The sequence below is a fragment of the Lynx canadensis genome, chromosome D2 (assembly GCF_007474595.2).
Source record: "Lynx canadensis isolate LIC74 chromosome D2, mLynCan4.pri.v2, whole genome shotgun sequence".
Lineage (NCBI taxonomy): Eukaryota > Metazoa > Chordata > Mammalia > Carnivora > Felidae > Lynx > Lynx canadensis.
In genome coordinates this window covers 31,949,898-31,969,502 of record NC_044313.2, presented here as the reverse complement: position 1 = coordinate 31,969,502, position 19,605 = coordinate 31,949,898, and the positions used below count along the sequence as shown (strand labels likewise).

At 50.6% G+C, this 19,605-nt stretch overlaps 1 protein-coding gene across 1 annotated transcript in view; it reads right to left on the bottom strand.

The window, feature by feature from the left end:
- Positions 1-4,010: 4,010 nt before the first annotated feature.
- Positions 4,011-19,605, bottom strand: part of TLL2 (tolloid like 2) — a 121,381-nt gene continuing 105,786 nt past the window's right edge. Inside the window, exons 14-21 of the mRNA XM_030334990.1 lie at positions 16,879-17,004; positions 15,986-16,146; positions 15,173-15,353; positions 14,181-14,306; positions 11,770-11,897; positions 8,578-8,791; positions 5,729-5,979; positions 4,011-4,145 (exon numbers count right to left, since the gene is read on the bottom strand). Coding sequence (XP_030190850.1) covers positions 4,011-4,145; positions 5,729-5,979; positions 8,578-8,791; positions 11,770-11,897; positions 14,181-14,306; positions 15,173-15,353; positions 15,986-16,146; positions 16,879-17,004 — 1,322 coding nt within the window. The remainder of the gene's footprint in view (positions 4,146-5,728; positions 5,980-8,577; positions 8,792-11,769; positions 11,898-14,180; positions 14,307-15,172; positions 15,354-15,985; positions 16,147-16,878; positions 17,005-19,605) is intronic.

Sequence of the window (19,605 nt, the reverse complement as noted above, 5' to 3'; positions counted from 1 at the left end):
AAGATCGTCTTCTCCGGGAGGTCTGGATTACAGCAGAAGAGTATTTTCCCGGAGACTGGCTGGCAGAGTGCAAAGAGCAATGCGCACCTTTCAGTGCTGGTGACTGCAAAAGACAGAAGGGTCCTAAAACCCTGACACTCCACGTGCAGCACAAGACAGTCGCATGAGCGGTTTGGCATTTAAGTCATTTTGCATTAAGACCAATCTGAGTGCTTTAAAAAACATGGTTCCTTATGACCCTTCCCTGATAGGACCCACAAAATTCCAAAAATACCCCAAAGTCTCCTCATCTGGTCATCCCGAGAACACTGTCCTCGATTAGATGGAACCTCTGTCTTTGGGCTAAAAATGACCCTGCATCACAGGAAATGAGACACTCAATTTGCTCTGTTTGAAGAGGGCTTATTCAAAGGACCATTTGTAAAGATCCTCCTTGGGGGATAATGCAGTGCCCCAGGATTACACCTGCAGAGTGTCATCACCACCCCTGGGCCTGAAGAGGGGAAGAGAGCTACCAGCGCCCAGAGAGACAGGGCCACTTCATAGGAGCTGTGCCCTTCAGTTCTAGATGCCAGACGTGGTCCTCAGGCACACAAGCAAAGTAGAGACAGGTGCTGAGGGACAAATGGTGTCTGTCTACCACATCTAGCTCGGTCATCACAGTACCAGGCTCCGCAACAAGTCTGGTGTCAGATTTCAAGCCTGTTTGGGTTCAAGAAAGGCGGCAACTTTGAAGCCATCTTGAGCTTCGCTCCTGACTTTCTGGGTCCAATAGGGAGCTCTGCTCTTGACCAGGCACTGGGTATTCACCTGAGAATAGAAAGCCACTGAGATGCTCCCCCTTTTCATATGTTCAAGTCCTGGGACATTGGAGAAAATATCATCAAGAGGACCAAGCTTGTCTGAACTAGTAATACAAACCCAGGACACATCAATGAAGCCACATTCTTTAATGAGACAATTCTTCCTAGACAGACATGTTAGCTCCTCTCTGCTTTTCTCTTTGAAACTAACATTTCACAAAATGTAAAATTACACAAAATAAAAAATACAATATATTTATAGAGTGCACTCTACACAGTTTTTCTTTTTTAAAAAGAAACCTTTTAGGCATTTGGGATTATTTTTCAGAGGTTCTGTCTATCAAGGGAACTTGGAAAACAAGGGAGTGGAAGTCAAGGGAACATTTGTTCGCAAACTGAACGACAATACCACGAATTATCATCAAATGGACCAGATCAACAGCAAATCCCAGTGTGAATTTGCTAGTTAACAGGGTTCTTGCATATGATTTAAACAAGCCGAGTGTTTCATGAGTAATACGAAAGTTAGCTTTAGAGGAAAACGGTCTTACGGTGAATCAATGCACAGCCTCATTTTCTCTGTTTGGAGAAACTCCACAGGCTAAAGTTAATTCCAGACCTTTTCCCCGCCCTGGGATTCAGGTTCTAGCTTCTGCCAGAGCAGATCACACCAGAATTGGACCAGGCTGATGACCCAGACCCCACACATTTCATCAGGTCATCAAGGGAATTCTGTGAACAGAAGGAAGCAGGTCTCGGAGCTCCAGACATCCCCAAGGCCAAGCCCCCGACTAAAGGACAAAGCAGGCTGTAGCAATGTCCCCCTTCAGCAGGGGGCCTGGGTCTTCCTGCCCAGTGGACCTTCTCACTTGAAGCCAGTGCGTCAATCCCCTTGTGAGCTCCCAGGGGAGCGGTCTGGCCGGCCCCAGCTGAATCAGTGCTTGTCTTGTCTGGGAATACGTCACTCACAGAAGGCCTAAATAAAGGTTTTCATGAGAGTCCCATTGTTTCAAGTTGGCCAAGTTGTGTGTTTTTGAAAATATTCATACTAAAGAGATAAAAATAAGTACCATTGTTTCATGAGGCAAATGCTGAGGCACGGCCAACTCTGTTTCTCATTTGCTCCCACTCTTCCATGGAATTCGTTGATCTTATTTAGGCTTCTAAAGGTTGACACTACAGAATGCTCATGTCGTAGGAAAGAGACCTCTAACAGCCACCTTATATATCCTGATTTCAGTCCCAGCGTTGACAGATAAGATGAGACAAGGTAAACCCCCAGAAAATACAAAAATCTGAGAGATGGGATCCACCCTAGCGGGTGGGTTGAACCAGGAAACAAGGGGCTCCCGTTGCTGAGTCGAATTCCACCCCACCCCCCCAGCAGGGTCTGTGATGCACCAGGACTTGAGAATGCGGGCAAATCTCCATCAGGGCCAAGAGAGGGTGTGGCGAAGGAGACACAGAAAATCAGGGCTGGTCCAGGAGGGCCCGCTCAGTAAAGCTACGATCGGCATTTGTCACACTGCATTGATTAAGGCTCTGACAGCTGATCCTTTACATACATACATATATACAGACATATATTATTATTAATAATAATACTTTGCATTTTTTTCTGTTTTAAGGAAAAAAATATATTTCCATGCATTTCTTCTACCTTTCTTTGTACTATCCTTTGTTTGTTTTACTCCCAGCCATCATTTTAATTAGGCATAGTCCTCTGGGGACATATTCTGATCTTTAAAAAATATAACTTTTAAGATGTTACGAACACTCTGTTTAAAATGCCATTGTCTCATCCCAAAGGAATTCTGGCGCTTGGGAGCTATCTCAGGTCTCACGGAAAACACTCTCTGTGCTGTCCTGTGTTCAATACCAACCAAACAGGACTTACGGTTATGTAAACATTATTTAAAAATGATTCCAACATAAATACTCTTTTAAAGCTAACATACCACAGCTTTTAGCTCATAATGCCCATAGATGCCTTAATGAAATGCCATTCAAAACTACCTCACTGTTTGAAGTCCACCTGGAGGTTCTAAAATTATGTAAACAACATTCTCTACACCTCTCTAGAACATGTGCCAATGTGGTGAATTCTGATTGCAAGTTGGTGACTGAATACTAGTTAGCCTGAGCAAAGTTACCAATGCACTCTTTAACCTGACTGCTGACAGGAAGTTAGTCACAAAGTTGACTTGTCCCACAGATGATGATTCTTACATAACTTTTAATTAACCAGTTTTCAACAGTGTTCACCCCACGAGGGACCTGAACTGGTCCTTCATAGGCTGTCTTTGCACATCTTGCAAATGCAGTTTGAATCAGTTGTCAAGAAGTCAAGGGCAACCACAGGAAGTGCCTTTAAAGCTGGAGGAGGAAATGGTCTTCTAGGCCCATGGAATCCCAAGCATGGGTGGCATCTTCTCAAAGTCAGCCAGTAAAGGAGTATCAGGAGGATCCAGGATGTTTTCTTCTCGGCAAACTGGGGTCTCTCACCGGCAAATATGTTCCTGGAATTAATAGTGGATGCCTCAGCCTCCTAGTGCAGTTAGGGATGAGGGAATCCCAAAGTGGCAAGGAATGCCGATGACACAGACCGAAGGCTTGATGTCAACTAGTTTTGTGACGACGATTCTCATACTCAAGCTCTCTCTGTGCACTGCTTACTGTGAGTCCTTTTTTAGTCCTGACATCCATATTCTCAGGTTTCCTGGCTGACAAGTCCCTGGCAGATAGAAAGCCAAAGTCTCCAGCCAAGCCGGTGAGTAACAACTCAGCCATGGCCAAGCTCTTATCCTCACTGCCCAGTGTAGACGGAAAACAGCCTGAGTCTTCAGGACACAGTCACGCTGCCTGGCACCTACCGAAGCACACCCAGAAATAGAGGAATGACCAACCCAAAGGCCGGCCTCTTGCCCCAGAGGAGCATGGGACAAAGGGAATGAGTATGACCAGGCGTAGCTTGAATGGTAAGTAACTTCAAAACCTTAATCTTAAGAGCCCATGACTGATAATGTTGTAGCCAGAATCAAAAAACATCTTCCCTCGTCCTTGTTGGCCAAACTTCATCAGAGACAGACCTCCAACACTAGATTTTGAGTTTTTGAGAAAAATACTATACACCGGTTTAGGGCAGATTCACAAGGTGCTATTGTTACAAAAAACATTCTCAGTTCCTGTCTTTCAAGAACATCGACATTATTTCTTCATGTGCAGGGCATCCTGGAACTTGGTGCTAGTGTATCGGGCGTGAAAGCCTTTCTTATTGATGGTGTCATCCGTGTGGAATTGAATCATTAGAGAATCTCCTGCCGAGTAGATCTCTTCCAGTGGCTGAGGGAAGGGCAAGAGAAAACCAGGGGGACTTTAGGTCAGTTGGCTGTGGTTGGAGTTTTAAATACGGAGGATGAGACAGAAGTTACATGAGAACATAGGAAGGCCAGTGCTGTCATGAGGCGTCCCTGGCATTAGAGACTCTGAAGGGCATCAAAACAAGTTCCTTTTCAAAGGAGAACATTGCCAATTCGGCTCCTAAGAGCTCCCCAGGCCCCACTTTTTCAAGACAATCCTAGATGCACAGCTCACATAGAATCTACTGGTTATTACTGGTACAGATGGGCCAGGAACTGCTCTAAGTACTTTCGGATCTTACCTCATATATAAACCTTACGACAACTTTATAAGGTGGTGTGATCTCCACTTTACACTTAAGGAAACTGAAATTCAAGTTCATACAGCTAGACAGGACCCAAGCTCAGGTCTGACTGTGAAGTAGGTACCCCCACCCCCACCATCCGCCAGCTCTAGGGTCACGTTGTGATGTGTCTTCCAGCAGACCAAACACCAAAGCCCACGGATTCAGCCTATGTCCCATCCAAGGACAAAACGTGGGAAGGAACCTCTACCTTTGTTAGAAAGGTTTGGCCAAGGGGGTCAATGAACGGGGGAGCCAGGTTCCGAGGCTGCTGTCTGCCAGGTCACAGTGGGACCAAACTGGGCTTCCCACACATCTCACTGTTCAGGACTCTCCAAGGTTTTCCTCCGCACACGGACCCCATAGTTTCAAAGACTTTATTAAAGGCATGGCATTGGTTGCGTCCCACTTTGCCATCCTTTCTTTTTGGGAGGGTGAGGGAAGATAACGGGAAATTATTCAGAGACTGATATAAACGCCATTTTGAGGTTCCGATCAGCAAAAGCAGCACTAGTGACTCCAAAATGATCTGATGCAATTTCAGCCAATAGCAAAGAAGCTTGTACAACCAGCCCTGGAGGCAGAGACAAGGAGGGGCGGGGCCAGTGTGAGCATGCCCAGTGTGGTGCAGCCAGAGAGTGACCGGGGCCCTGTACTGGCCCCTCCACACACTTGCACTGAGTGCCAACTGTATGCCAGGCTCTGGGTCAGGTGCTGGGGAAATAGTGAACAAAACAGGCGTGCCCCGTCCAGGGTTGGAGGCTGAGGAAAGAAAAGGTAACGAGAAGAATGATGATGATCTGGAGCATAGCTCTGTGCTCACAGTAAGAGTGATTCGGGATATCGGAGGAGCTTGGAGTTGCTTGGGAAGAGAATTGTCAAAATACGGGATATACAAAAGCATGATTTAAAAAAAAATTTTTTTTTTAAGCCTGAAGGCCAAATGAAAATGAGGATTTGGGGGAAGGAAATCCTTTGCAAAAATAGTAGGAAAATCCTCCAGGAAAACGCTCTTACATAGCCGACATTAGTGTGAGGCCCTCCTGATCTGGTTCCAGGCCACCCCCTCCACCCCACTCTTCTCCGACTGCTCTCCCTGTTTGTATCCCGCTGGCTGGTGCTAACGAGTGGCAGGAGTGGCTGGGACCCAACCCCGCGCCCGCGGCACCTCACGCTCTGAATCGTCATGCTTGGTCCCGGGCCCCGCAACCGGGGCGCTCACCCCGGAGCCGCAGAAGCGGCCGAGCCTGGGCGCGGTGCTGTCGTAGCCGTCGTAGGCCTCCATGTAGTCGTAGCCACAGTCAGCCTCCTCCTCCACCTCGAAGGTGCGGAATATCAGCTCCACGCCATAGCCGTCCTCCGCCACGATCACCCAGTCACAGCGGGCCTGGCTCGGGTAGTTGTTGTCCCCAAACTGGGCGTGGGAATACAGCTCTTTGGTGTGCACTTCGGCCTTCAGCCTGCCCCCGCACTCTGGAGCGGAGAGAGAGTCGCCACGCCTCCTTGGCACCGAGAACCGTGCGGCGCCCCCACCCCCTTCCCAGCCTGGGCTTTCTCTCTCCACACCCGCATGCACGCAGGCCAGCTTTCTGTACGAGGCCTCGCCAGTGCCCTGTAGGAAAGTCTGGCAAATTTCATCATCCCATTTTACAGAGGCGTACATAGAGGCCGAAAGGTCTGAGTTTCAGGGCTTACTGTGAGGGTCCAAATTGGCCCTTACCAGCCAAGATCCTATGTTCCCAGGCTGGGCCGCATAAGGCCTCCGGGAATACCCGAGCATGCTTCTGGAAAAAGCTGGCTGGCTGGATCTTTACCACTTAATAATCACCTGGAAGTGCTAGAAGCGCCTGAGAAGGGCTCCGGAGCCCCACCTACTTACCGTAATTTGTAACTGTTGTCAACAGAGGGCACCAAAAGCACATCAGACCTCCAGGTGAGCTCTCAAATCTAGAAACCTCAGATTATGGACTGACTTGCTCGTGCATCTGACAGGGCTGACTATAGCTGACTTTGAGGCTCCTGGGGCGGGGAGGGGGGGCGCCCACAGGTGAGCTGGGCCGCATGCTTTGGCCTTGTATTCTGTAGCATTGGCTTCTGGGTTTTTGACTAGGATGGTGACTCTGGTTGGCCTGGGTCCCACACTATCTTGTCTAGGCCACTTGAGACCACATAATATAAATGGATACATGAGAGTGGTCTGAGATTAGAAAGCACCAGAAATTCTGAAGGTAAGTTCCTCCACTGCCTGTCTTCAGGGTGCTCCACACCCCGGGGTGGGGGACGGGGTGGGGGTGGGGGGCAGGCAGCTCCTGAGGGTGTGGCTGCTGTACTGTCTGGTAACACCCGCAGGCCCAGCCGGCCCCAGTCCTGCCAGACAGCCGACTCTTTTTTTTTTTTTTTTTAAACGTTTATTTATTTTTGAGACAGAGAGAGACAGAGCATGAATGGGGGAGGGTCAGAGAGAGAGGGAGACACAGAATCGGAAACAGGCTCCAGGCTCCGAGCTGTCAGCACAGAGCCCGACTCGGGGCTCGAACTCACGGACCGCGAGATCATGACCTGAGCCGAAGTCGGCCGCTTAACCGACTGAGCCACCCAGGCGCCCCCAGACAGCCGACTCTTAACCCTCCCTGTGCTCTTGTTTAGAATCTCCTCCAGGTGTGAACTGTCTTTGGGAAATTTCGAGTCCCCGACGTGACATGGGTGGCAATGAAATGGGCGCAGCGCAGGGCAGGATGCCTTCTATCTGCCTTGCCAGATCCTCTCTCCATTCTTCCCCACCTGTTCCGGGCCTCCGGAGGCTGACCTCTAGGCCCACATGGACTAGCCCCCTTGCCCTCCGCCTTCTGGGTTGGGTTCAGCCATGGGGAACACCAGCAAATGAGAGGAGGGAGGAGAGAGGTCAGGGTGTTTAATCCCAGGCTCCCTCCCTGCCTGGTCACCACAGGTTGTGTTGTTCAACTGAAGGGCACAGCTCCAGGTGGGGGGAGGGGGGTTACTCTGCTTGCATACTCCCTCCTTGGGCATCCTGGCCTGGGGTATCACCCCTTGCCCCCACCCCCATGTAGTTCCCGGTCCTGGCTACTGCACTGCTCTTTATGGTGTCCCCACACCCTGCCTGCCCCTTTCTAAACAGTCCCTTTTAAAATTCTCCTCAAATAATGATTCATTTCCTGCTGGGACCCTGACCTACTTTTTTCTGTAGGGACTAGAGGGTAGAGTCACCAGTCAATGGCTTTTAACCTTCCCTAGGGGAAGCTGGAACCCTCAAGGAGCTTGGAAGAGTTCTGCAGACACCAAAGTGTTTTCTAGGTGGGCAAGCTAAACCACCTAAGGGTGCCGGGTGTCATTTTGTTTTTCCTGATTCGTATCTTCTGGCTCTGAAAATAAACTGGGTGGGGAGGGGGCTGTTAAAGCTCACAGGGTCCCGGGATCATGAGCTCAGACTCCAAGTGGGCCACGGGCAGCCACTGCTTTGGCAAAGGGCCACAGTCTAACACCGGGATCAGAGAGTCGGTTATTTCTGTGAGTAATGTTTTAATGGCTAAAGAGCAGAGCCCATTTTCTTACTGACATTCTTCTATTTAACAAAATAGATGTGTTAGTTACACGCATATACATTTTCCTCCAAAGGACCAAATAGAGCTATTTACATTTTAAGTGGAGGAAAAATAATAGATAAAGAACCATTTTCCATTTTCCAGAACTTGTCCTTAGAGGGTGAAAAGGGCTGCTCCCCACCACTCAGCTCCCAGACTTTCGGATTTCACAGACCAGCCAAATTACAGATAAATTTTGAAAAGAGGATGGGAGGAAGGAAGGGAGAGAGGAAAGAAATGCGACACCAGCAACGGGATTGCCCACTTCAAATGCTGTCGATTAAGGACATTAAGAGAAAACCACCCTTCCCCTCATGGTTGCCCACGTTTCATTTTTGAAGGGACATTTGATCACACGCCTCCTACCCCCCAAGAGTCAGAATGAAAGGCAGTTCCTTCCCTGCCGCCGTCACCCGTCTGTCTCCAGTCTACATGGACATCAGCGGGCGGCTGGGCATCCTCGCTCACGTACCTGTGCTGTGCACTGCCTGGAAGCCTTTCCTCTGCACAGAGGCATCCGAATAAAACCTGAGGAACAGGCTGCTGCCTGAAGCCACCACGGGGTCTGGTTTCTTGCTGCCACAGAAACGGCCAAGGATGGGCGCCAGGCTGTCGGCTCCGTCGTAAAGCTCCAGGTGGTCGTAGGCACATTCTTGGTGCTGCTCGATCTCAAACTCGTTAAATGTCTGGGGAACGGAAGAGCAGAAAGTGAGGCAGGGGCCTGGCACTCAGCTGGGGTGGGGGCCGCCTCTCTGGGGGCTGGGAGAGGATGGGGCGAGGCAGGACACTCGTCTGCCCCCACCAGCCTCGTAGGGGGCATGGCGCCCAGGTGAGGACAGCGACATCTACAGCGAGAGTCTCAACTCGAGCCCTCTGCTGGTCCCCAGGCACCCCCACGAGGCAGTTACATGAGCGATTGCTGCTGTGAGCACTTTGCAGGTGAGATGGCTGGGCTCCCAGAGCTGAGATGCTTGTTGTCAGCCCCGACAGCAGCAATGGCCAAGTGCTCACTCTGCGCCAGGAGCTGTTTTAAGCGCTTCACAAATATAACCTCGAATAATCCTCACGCCCCTGTGCTGTGTCTACAACTACAACCCCCATTTTACAGATGAGGGAACTGAGGCACAGGGAAGTCAGGCGACTTGCCCAAGGTCACCCAGTGGTAGAACTGGGCCAAGGCCAGGAGGTCTACCTGCAGAGCCCTTGCCTTTAACCTCTGGACTATACTTGACCATGAGTGATGTGGATGAGGCTGTACGAAGTGCTCGCTGCTCTGTGTCTGCACCCTCATAGTGTCTGGCATTCGAGGAGGGTTTTTTTCCATGCAGAGTCCTGTGCCAAATGTTCACGAACATTTTCTCAATTCTGATGGTGCTGTGAGCTAGTATTACACCCAATGTGCAGAAGGGGAAAGTGAGTCTTAGAAAAGTGTCTTGCCCAAACTCACACAGCCAGAGGAGGAGGGAGCTGGACGTGAGCCCCAGCCAGCCTGACTCCAGCCCACACTCCTAACCATCACCAGGCTATACTGCCTACCTCCTCCCTGCCCCCTGAAAACCGTCCCCCAAAGCTGGCCAGAGGAGCCCCTCAATTCTAGGCCGTTCACCAGGGACTGGGCAGCTGAATGACTTATGGCCTGCCCATGGCTTCCAGGGAGATGGGACAAGGTGAGAGGGGACAGTGTTAAATGAAGGCGTGAACCAAATGACAGAGCAGGAAGAGAGGACTTGGGGGGATGGGGTTGGTAAGGAGGGTCTGAATTCATAAGAAAGTTTCTGGAGAGACAGGACAGGGATGGAGATGGAGAGGGGTCATTAGCAGTGTGGGCTCTGATCAGTGTAGGAATGATAAACACAATAGGAATGAGCAAAGCCCTTCACACCTTACAGAAAGGGAGCTGGGTGGAGGGTGGTACAGAGACAGTGGGCAAGAGCAGGAGGGGGGACCAGCGGCATCAGGGTGGGTGAGGCAATGAGAGGGACACCCATGAGACACCTTGTTGTGGTGCCCATACAGTGAAACACCAGCTTCTTGGGAAGTATTTGATTCACATTTTCTGTGTAAGCAAAAAAATGTGTAAGCATTACATTTTTGCGTAAGCAAAAAGATAGAGCATGATCAGTATATCCACCATGCACTTCCCAAGGGAGCTTTTTTTTTTTTACTAGAGAACTTGTAAATTTGAGATCTGGCCTAACTCTGGCCACTGGATCAGTTGCTTCCTTAGCACTGTAAAGAAGAGGAAGACGTTTAGCAACTGCTAAAATCTTGTGCCCCTTAGAAGCACGACTTCCAGTTGTGCAGGCTGCACATTCCCACCCCCAGGGGGCGCCATTCCTCAGCCCGCAGCCGAGAAGAATGTTGTTGGGAACCTTCTCCCGCAGAAGGCAGCGTTGGGGAAGGAGTGCCTTACTCTAAGGCACTCTAGTTCACCCTCACCCAGATTCAAGGCTGTTCTGACACCCAGGAAGGCCACCGCCACATTTCCCCCATGGGCAGCCATGCACATGGGGTGCCCGCTGTGAGCAGCCTGTGGTCGTGGGCTCTGTCTTCGCCACCCCTCACTGCCCTGGGCCTGGCACAGACAGACACCAGCACCTGCGCTCTGTTCTGGGGGCCCATCGCGTACCTGTCCTCCCCTCTCTCACCTGCCAGCAAACACCCTCGAAAGTCCCCGGAGCCATTGTCTGCTTATCTTCACGACCTCCTTTGTTCTCTCCCATTCTCCCCGCATTATATTGGCCCATATTTCGGAGGAACATCTATGTGCCTTCTGAAGAGCTCACAAACCTCAGAGTCAGAAAGACCCTTTTAAAAAACGTCTGTCTGGAGTATACCTTCTCCAGCTAGCAAGAGAGTTTTACACTCCAGGATCTGGGGTACTCTGGGGGCTGAGAAACGAGATTGGTACCACAGACTAGTTTCTCCTTTGAAATAACCAAGTATGGTACGCACACATACAATCAAATGCACGAGGGACTTTAAGGAAATGCCTGGAAGATACATATTTTTTAACTCAAGAGAGAATTAGCATAAATAACTTAATCTCTTACTGTTAATTTTTTAAAATGTAAGTTCTAGAGAAATACGGATAATAATAAGCATCCACTGGAGAAGTCTGGGCAAGAAGAAACATATATTTTTCCCATGCATGTACATACACTATTGTGTATGCATAGGAAATTTCTGGAAAGATTTTCCAAAAAGCGCTCAGAGAGGTCATTTCTGGAGTGGCCGTGGGAGATCTAGAAGCTTTTGATTCCCACTTGCCAACGCTCTGTACTGGTTACTTTTTTTTAACCCTGAGAATGTATTGTTTTGTCAAAAATTACAACTGGAAACAAGCAAATATGAAATAGCTCTACCGATCTGTGCCGTGAAAGTCACCTCATACCGGTACCGCTGTGAACAGGTGCTCTTTAGAGGGCTTTTCTCACCGCCGCCCTGTGCTGAGAGCTGTGTGTGTGTCCTCTCTTAATCTGCACAGCAGCCCGCGAGGGGGGGTTCATTAGCATCCCCATTTTCCAGATAATGAAACTGAGTTCTGGAAATGTTGAGTAACTTTCCCAAGTTTCAGAGCTGGAAAGTGGCAGCACAGAGACTCACAGCCACATGCCTCTGAAACCAAAGTCCGTGTTGTCCATAAACTATGAAAATGACTCACGAGTTTCACCCTGTGGCCCGCGGTTGAAGAGATGTTCCAGGTACACTCCCTCCGACTGGGGTATTTGTCAGGCCAGTTGGGGCTCGCCAGGGTCCCCTCTGCACTGCTGATCTTGTGCGCACAGCCAGCTAGGGGCGATGGGGGGACACATGCAGAGAGAAGCAGTTCACTTGTGGGCAGCACCAGAGGCCCTCTGGGGGAGTCTCCATCTCTCCTTCTTATTTGTCATGTGGTCATTACCAAAAGTGGGGGCAGGGGTCAGCCTGAATCAAATGTCCCCTGGCTAGAGATTTGTTGATTTATTTGGTTTCGCTGCCTTCCTGTGGGCTCAGATGGCTCATCTTTCGCACTATCACCATTCAGGTCGTGGTTATCATTGGACATACGGTAGTTGGTGGTCAAGACCACAGGCACCGGGTCAAAAGGACTTTCCCACTGCCTTCAAGCTGTGGGACTTTGGGCACTCACCTAAGCCTTGGTGTCCTTATTTGTAAAAGGGTGCCAGCTTGGTAGGGGGATACATGGATTAAATGAGATGATACATGTAAACGGTTTAGCAAGTACCAACAGAGGTCTTCATCACTGTGCTTTCTTTCTTAAAAATTGTTTAAATGTTTATTTTTTTGAGAGAGAGACAGACCACAAGTGGCGGAGTGACAGAGAGAGAGGGAGACACCGAATCTGAAGCAGGGTCCAGGCTCTGAGCTTGTCAGCACAGAGCCCGACATGGGGCTCGAACCCACAAACTGCGAGATCATGACCTGAGCCAAAGTTGGGCGCTTAGCCAACTGAGCCACCCAGGCGCCCCCATCACTATGCCTTCTGCCTGTACTTCTTTCAGATTTTCAAAGCAGTTTCATTTGGAGACTACAGAGGTCGCCCTGGTTATGGTGCAATTAGCAGAGACGGGTTCCACGACTTGCTCAGTGTGTAGCATTTCGGTCAACACTTGGAATGTGTCTCCTCTGGGCTGGGCACTATGCCAAGCATTCTGAATGCTTTCTCTCTTCTGATCCTTCTCACTTTCCAAACGAGAAAATAACTTGTGGGGCTGGGCGGGGTGGGGGGGTGACTTGCTGGGGAGGGGCGGGGCCAGGACTTGAACCCAGGCCTGCCTTTGCTGTAAATGGTTGGGGAACAGAGGGAGCGTGTACCACCCCTGCGTAGCCAACCAATGCTGCCCCGCCCCATGGCTGCTGGAGGGGGCAGTTGAGGGGAAGGGGAAGGGGGAGGGGGCAGGCACCAGAGGGAGGGGGTTTCTGCTCATTGCTGCCTCCACTCTGCAGCCACACAGAGCACAAATGCCAGTAGGGACAGGGGCTCAGCTTCTGGAACATCTGCTGCCACACCCCCGCCCCATAGGAAGGCAGCAGCTGTTCAGTTGGCACGGCCTTAGTGGGGTTAAATCCCTCCTGGCCTCCCTCACACCACCGGAGGGAAGCTTCGTTCTGACCCAGGCCCACCTCACAGGAATCTGACAGAGACTTTTAAGTTCCGGGATGACAGGTTCTTCCAAGTTCTTCCAACCTGCCTCCCAACCAGCCCACTACTGCCCATGTCTGTGTCACAGAGCTGGGCTTGGAGGGTGGCCTGCTTCTGAAGCTGTCTTGGCTCATCCTGTAACACGTCAGGTAGGCCTGATCAGACTCTGTGCATCCTAGGCAAATCTCCTAACTTGAAATGTTTGTCCCGAGGGAGCAAACATTCTTCACATCTTCCTTCCTCCTGACGCCCTCTGTGGGGCCCTGTGCTGGGGCCAAGGCCTAGAGGCCCGGGTGCTTATCAGAGATGCCTAAACTCCCTTCATAGGCAGGGTGATAACAGAAGGAGGCTCTTTCCAGAATGACTGGACATTCAAAGGCATCTGGCCCTGAACTCTGAGTAGTAAATGGAGCAGGGAGCAATCTTTTTCCAATTCCGTTTTATTATCAGACCTGCATATGGCAACTACTATTATGATATAGATGGTTGATATGCATTGACATTTCAGTGCTTAATAGGTGCCAGACTGTCTGAAGTGCTTTCTAGGCATGCTTTCATTTAATCCCCGTACACCTTTAAGAAGGGGGTATGTTTAGTCTCTTTTAGAAGAAGAAACTGAAGCTCAGAGAGGTTAAGTAACTTGCCCAAAGTCACAAAGCCAGTAAGTAGCAGAGTCAGGGTTTAAACCTAGATGGTCTGATTCTAGAGCCTGGGGGTGTAACCACTTTGCAATAATCACTCCAGGAGGGCCCCTGAGGGCCCCTGCAAGCCTCCTGGGGAAAGCCACCCTTCAGCAGGAGGTCAAGGAGGAGGGAAGGCAGACGCTGAGGGCTCGGCAGACCAAAAAGGCCCCTCGCTCTCACTCTTACACATGTGCACACCTTGGCGGCCAAGGTCAGCCGTGCCTCCCAGCTGCGGTCTAGCCTTACCTTCTTTACAGTCGTGCCCATTCTCGTGGAGCCGGTAACCATTTCTGCACCGGCACAGATAGCTCCCAGACGTGTTGACGCACTCGTGCTGGCACCCGCCGTTGTCCTTGGCGCACTCGTCCTTGTCTGAAGAGATCAACAGACTCTCCTGAGGGGGAATGCCAACTTGGGAATGTCCCTCCCACCTTAGAACTCTGCTCAAAAGTAGCCTCCATCAGGGAGCCTCCCCTGTATATATATATATATATATATATATATATACACACACACACACACACACACACACATATATACATGTATATATATGTGTGTGTGTGTGTGTGTGTGTGTGTGTGTATATATATATATACATTCTTTACCCCTGCTTCCTGCCAAAACAAGGAACTCCTTAAAGGATAGGCTAATATTAATAATAGTAACAATAATAAAAATAACTGCCATGTGTTGAATATTTATGTGATGGGCACTTCCCAAAGCACTTTCTGGTGTTTATGTATTTTTGAGAGAGAGAAAGCATGAGCAGGGGAGGGGCAGAGAGAGAGGGAGACACAGAATCTGAAGCAGGTTCCAGGCTTCGAGCTGTCAGCACAGAGCCTGACACGGGGCTCGAACCCACAAACTGCAGATCATGACCCAAGCTGAAGTCGGACACTTAACTGAGCCACCCAGGCACCCCAGTCAATTTTTGACTGTGTCTCAAAAATACATAAGTCAATACACCTTTCTGGCCTCCGGGACTGGGAGAGATCCCTGTGACTTCAAGCCACCCACCTTGTGGCAGTTTGTTACGACAGCCCTGTAATAATATAACCACCAATATAAAAAAATAACAAAACAAACACAACCCGGATCCGGGCACGCCACCTTCAAGGCTGAAATACTGTGAGGGCAGGGGCAGTGGGCAGAGAGGGGGTGAGCAGGTGCCCCCGAGGCTGAGAGCCTACACAGCCATGTCCCCCTCGGCCTGGGACCTGGCCTCCAAGCCCCCACACCTGAAAAGAAGTGGGCCCTGAAGCCCCGTTTGGAGACCGTGTTGTCTGACTTGAACTCCACACGCATGTTGTTGCTCTGGGAGGTGATGACCTCGGGCATCTCGGAGCCGCAGAACTTGCCATGCAGCCGGGCGTCGGGGGACAGGCCGCTGCGCACCTCCACAAAGTCGTACTTACAGACCTGCAAGGGAGCGCCACGGGGAGCTGCCCAGCCCTCCTGAGGCCCCACCCCACAGTCAGTGCAGGACCCCTTCCTGACAGCCACACCCTGCCTAGGGGCCAGACCGGCTCAGCCTCATCCAGAAGAAGGGAGGGGCTTCTCAACTCTTACTGGGGTCCCTCTGGCCCAACGCGCAGGCAACATGGGGCTCTCGCGACTAGCACTCTGGCTGGAGGGCTCTACCTGGGCCTTGGCCGACTTGGTCATCCCATGACCACTGCCCAAAGGAGGAGACAGGCAATTCATACCATCCTGGTCCCCGGGTGCATCTCACCCCCTCCGTTACCCTCAGTAGGATGCTAACCCCCAGACTCCTACCCCAGGGGACATCCTTGTCTTGACCGTCTCCCACCCCCAAGACCTGCCTCCTCCACTCTGGTCCTGATTCTCCTTGGGTCCGTCAGTGACAAGAGGACCAAGGCACCATGTCTGCAGAGGACGGACAGCTGAAACTGCTGCACCAAACGCTCCCAGATTCTGCCCCGCAAAGGTTGTATGACTATAGGAAGCTACGTCCCTGCCTGCCGAGCCCCTCGCTGGTCTGCAGCCCCGAGCCACGTCCCCACACAAGGAATTAGAGCGCAGAAGCATACATCATTGCCTTCCAGTTCAAACACTTCAAACTGGAGGGAGATCCGGTACTGAGCAGGGGCCACCACCTGCCAGACGCAGTTTTTGTTTGTAGGATACTCCTTCGGCCACCCAGGGCTGGTGATGGTTCCGTTCAGCTTGGTAATAAAACCGCCACAGGCCACTGCACGGGAGAAACAGAAGCAAGACTCATTTGGTTTTCGTTCCAAGTGACTGCGATTTCCCCCAAGCAGCAATAAGCGGGCTGTTCTTTAATACAAAAGAAAAAGAAAGAAAAAGAGAAAGGTTGACAATCTGAACTGATTAATCCCGCAGCGTTTCTCCTAGTCGGCTTCAGCTGAGCATTTGGAGGGATGAAGCTGAGGACAAGCCTTTAACGCTTTTTAAAATGATGACAACACACGCGTGCTTACCTGTCGCTCAGGGGCATAGCCGGGGACTCCACATGACTTGGACCAAAGGAGCCTTGGCAATGTTTGTACCGAGCTGTGCACTTTACCTGGCTTACACGAACAAGCAGGGTCAGCCAGGTGGGCAAGGAAAACGGAACGCCAGGCAGGTAGAAATGGAATAAGTGAAATGAGCTATCAGCTGAGTCACACCTAAGGGCGCAGAGTTTTTCTTTGCTTTTCTTTTTTATCTGATAATCATGTGAAGTGTTCACGGTCACGGAAGAAAATGAACCCGTCAGCGCCTGGGATGGAGTCCTCGTAATTTGGGCAGCCCCCTCGCACGTGGGTGACTTTGTGGAGCTATTTTTCCCTCCGAGAGCCGGGGACATCACCCACCACAGATCGTGTCACCTCACAGCCAGCCGGCTTCCCCCTCTCCTCCCCACTTCTCCTAACTTGTCCCTTACCCTGTCTCATTCTAGCTTGGTGGGTCCAACACCAACCTTCACACGTCTTCTTATCGGCAGCCAGCTCGTAGCCAGGGTCGCACGCGCACTTGTAGCTGCCCAGAGTGTTCACACAGCGCTGCTCACACCCGCCGTGATCTGGCCAGGAGCACTCATCCACCTCTGTGGGAGAGGAAGGGGACCCCGGCTAAATCACCACAGAGCTGCCTGGTCTGTTCCCCATCCCATTCCACGCCCCAGGGTCCCTGGCAAATGACCTCTAAGAACAAGAATGGTGCCTGGTGACCACCTCCCAGGGAGGCTCATGCCCACGTCTCAGACACTGGCAGCAGCCATAACCAAAGGGGAAGTCTCGAGAACATAAGAGTAACTTGTTACCCAGAGGGAGGGCTCCTCTGGAGGAGATCAGGCCTGGATGATTTTATTCTTTGAAGGGTTCGATCAGGGAATACAGTGTGATTTTTAAAAAAATCTCAAAGGTTCCACACCGAAGACTTAATCAGTTTTAATGCCATGGAATTGAGGTTCCTCCCAAATATGGCACTTCTCAGGGACATTAAGTGGAAGATAAGAACAAAGGGACACATTTCTAGATGAAGATATAAAAGTATTTTCTAGAGACAGAACCAGAACCTGTGATTTAGCGTTTTATAAATAATCTGAAGAGGTGTGCTCAGGGAGATCTTCAAGATTACAGAAAACACTGAGCTCTCAGGTTAGCCAATACTCCCAGGAGAAACCGGGGGAGGCCACAGTGAGACTGAGTTAGCAGGGGAGTCAGATGGGATTCAGCACTGACAAGTGTCTGGTGATATGTTTGGGGCAATTAAATAACAGCAAGCAGGATGCCAGGAGAGCTGTCCCGAGGAGCAACACAGGAGTCACTGGAGAATCTGCCCGGAAATGTCAGCCCATGCATCACTGGAGAAAAGAAAAACCCAGGCAGTGGGCATCGCCCGGGAGAGGATCAGAAATAAAAGGAAAAACTCCTGATTTTCCGTTGCCAGGCTGTGGTGCATCTATCCCCGAGAGGGGAGGTTGTGGCCTCACTGAGCCAGAGAGCCCAGAGAGGGCACAAGACACGGAGGCATCTTCAAAAACAAAACAAAGCTGAACGAGCCCAATCTAGGAGGAAGAAAGGGTGGGGGTGGTATGGGTTCATAACATCACGGAAGGTAGGAATAGAGCAGGCACGGTGTTGTCCGCAAAATCCTCAAAGACGGCATTACACATAAATCGAGAGAAACCAGGACATCTTGCAGTTAGTTAAGTCCTGAAAAGACCCACCCCCACCCCCAGTCCTGCCCTTAGGCGGCGATCCTTTCAGTAACATTTCTTACAGATGGCTTTGCAGGTCCTGCTCGAAATCCCCCAGAGATGGGACTCTCACTGCTTTTCAAAAGTATTTCTTATCCTTTGGAATTTGAATTGTCAAAATTCTGGCTCCTTGCAACTTCCAACCCATTGGTCCTGCAGAACACGCAAACCCTTCAGCCGTGATGTGTCCCTCTGAGCTGCCCTTTTCTGACTCAAATAGACCCATTTCCTTCCAGTCTTCCTTGTCCACGATGCACAAAACACTCACTCATGCACCTGCCCGCTCTTCACTGGGCAAACTTAGGTAATTCTTAGAATGATGCGTTGTTGGGCTCAGCCAAACTTAAGTAAGTTGGTCAGTAGGGGGACTGAGTTCAGGAGGCATGCTCTAGACTGGGGTTTGAAGTTGTCCGTGGGCTCGAATAAATGCAAGCATTAAGTATGCTAAAATAGTAAGCATCTGGCAACCACTCATTCCTTTACAAAAGGCAAAGTACTTTCTTTGACATTTTCTAGAAAGTATAGGAGGAGAATCAATGATAAGAAGAAACGGAAAGAGTCCAGTGTTCTAGAGTGAGCCTCACAGACCTCGGTTGGACCCACCACTGGATCTTACCCCAGCCGGTTGGGTGATTTAATTTTTCTGAGTGTTCCTCCTGTTTTAAAATGAGAATAGTACCTACTTTTAGGGTCGTGGGGGTTGAAAATGAAGGGTGTGAAGTACCCAGCATACAGACATCTGGTACGGAGTAGCGCTCCCTACAGACAACAGCAAGATTGCTTTTGAAATCCCAGTGGGTGGACAGATATGCTGATGAAGGGAGTGGAAAGGATAAGGTTACCTGGGCACACCTGAATCAGGTGAGAGCACAGTGGAAGCCTGAGGAGGGAAGCGAGACAAAGGTGTCAAAAGAAGGACAAGGTGTCAAAGACTGGCCAGTGATGGAAGAAGAGATGGGCAGGAAGGCAGCACAGCAGAGTCAAGAAACTGGCAGGTGAGCGCAGGGGGAGGGCAGAAAAGAATGATGGAAGAAGCTCACCAAAATAGACCAAGACAAACACAAGACCTCACAGCTGGGGGGTGAAGGGAGGCTCTGATGCCAGAAGATGCTATGGCGATGGGCAGGACACACGTTTGTCATCGGCAAGAAAGGGAAGACCACAGATGAACAAGTCTTCTGGTGCCATCTTAGCCATGTGGAGGGAGAGAGGCTGGTAGATTGGATTTGGGCTGAAGGCAACAGGAATATAGTTCCTCCAGGGACTAGAAGGGTAGGATGTTTATTGAGCCCAGGAAGGCGGGTGAAAGATACAGGGTTACATCTGAGCTCCCTCCAGCTAAAGCAGTGGGATGTTTGGCCATTTTCAACTGTACTCCAGCTTGGGTGGATGGTGTGGAAGTGTACCAGGGCCCCACTCTCGGTGGGACGCTGGGTGTCCTTGGAA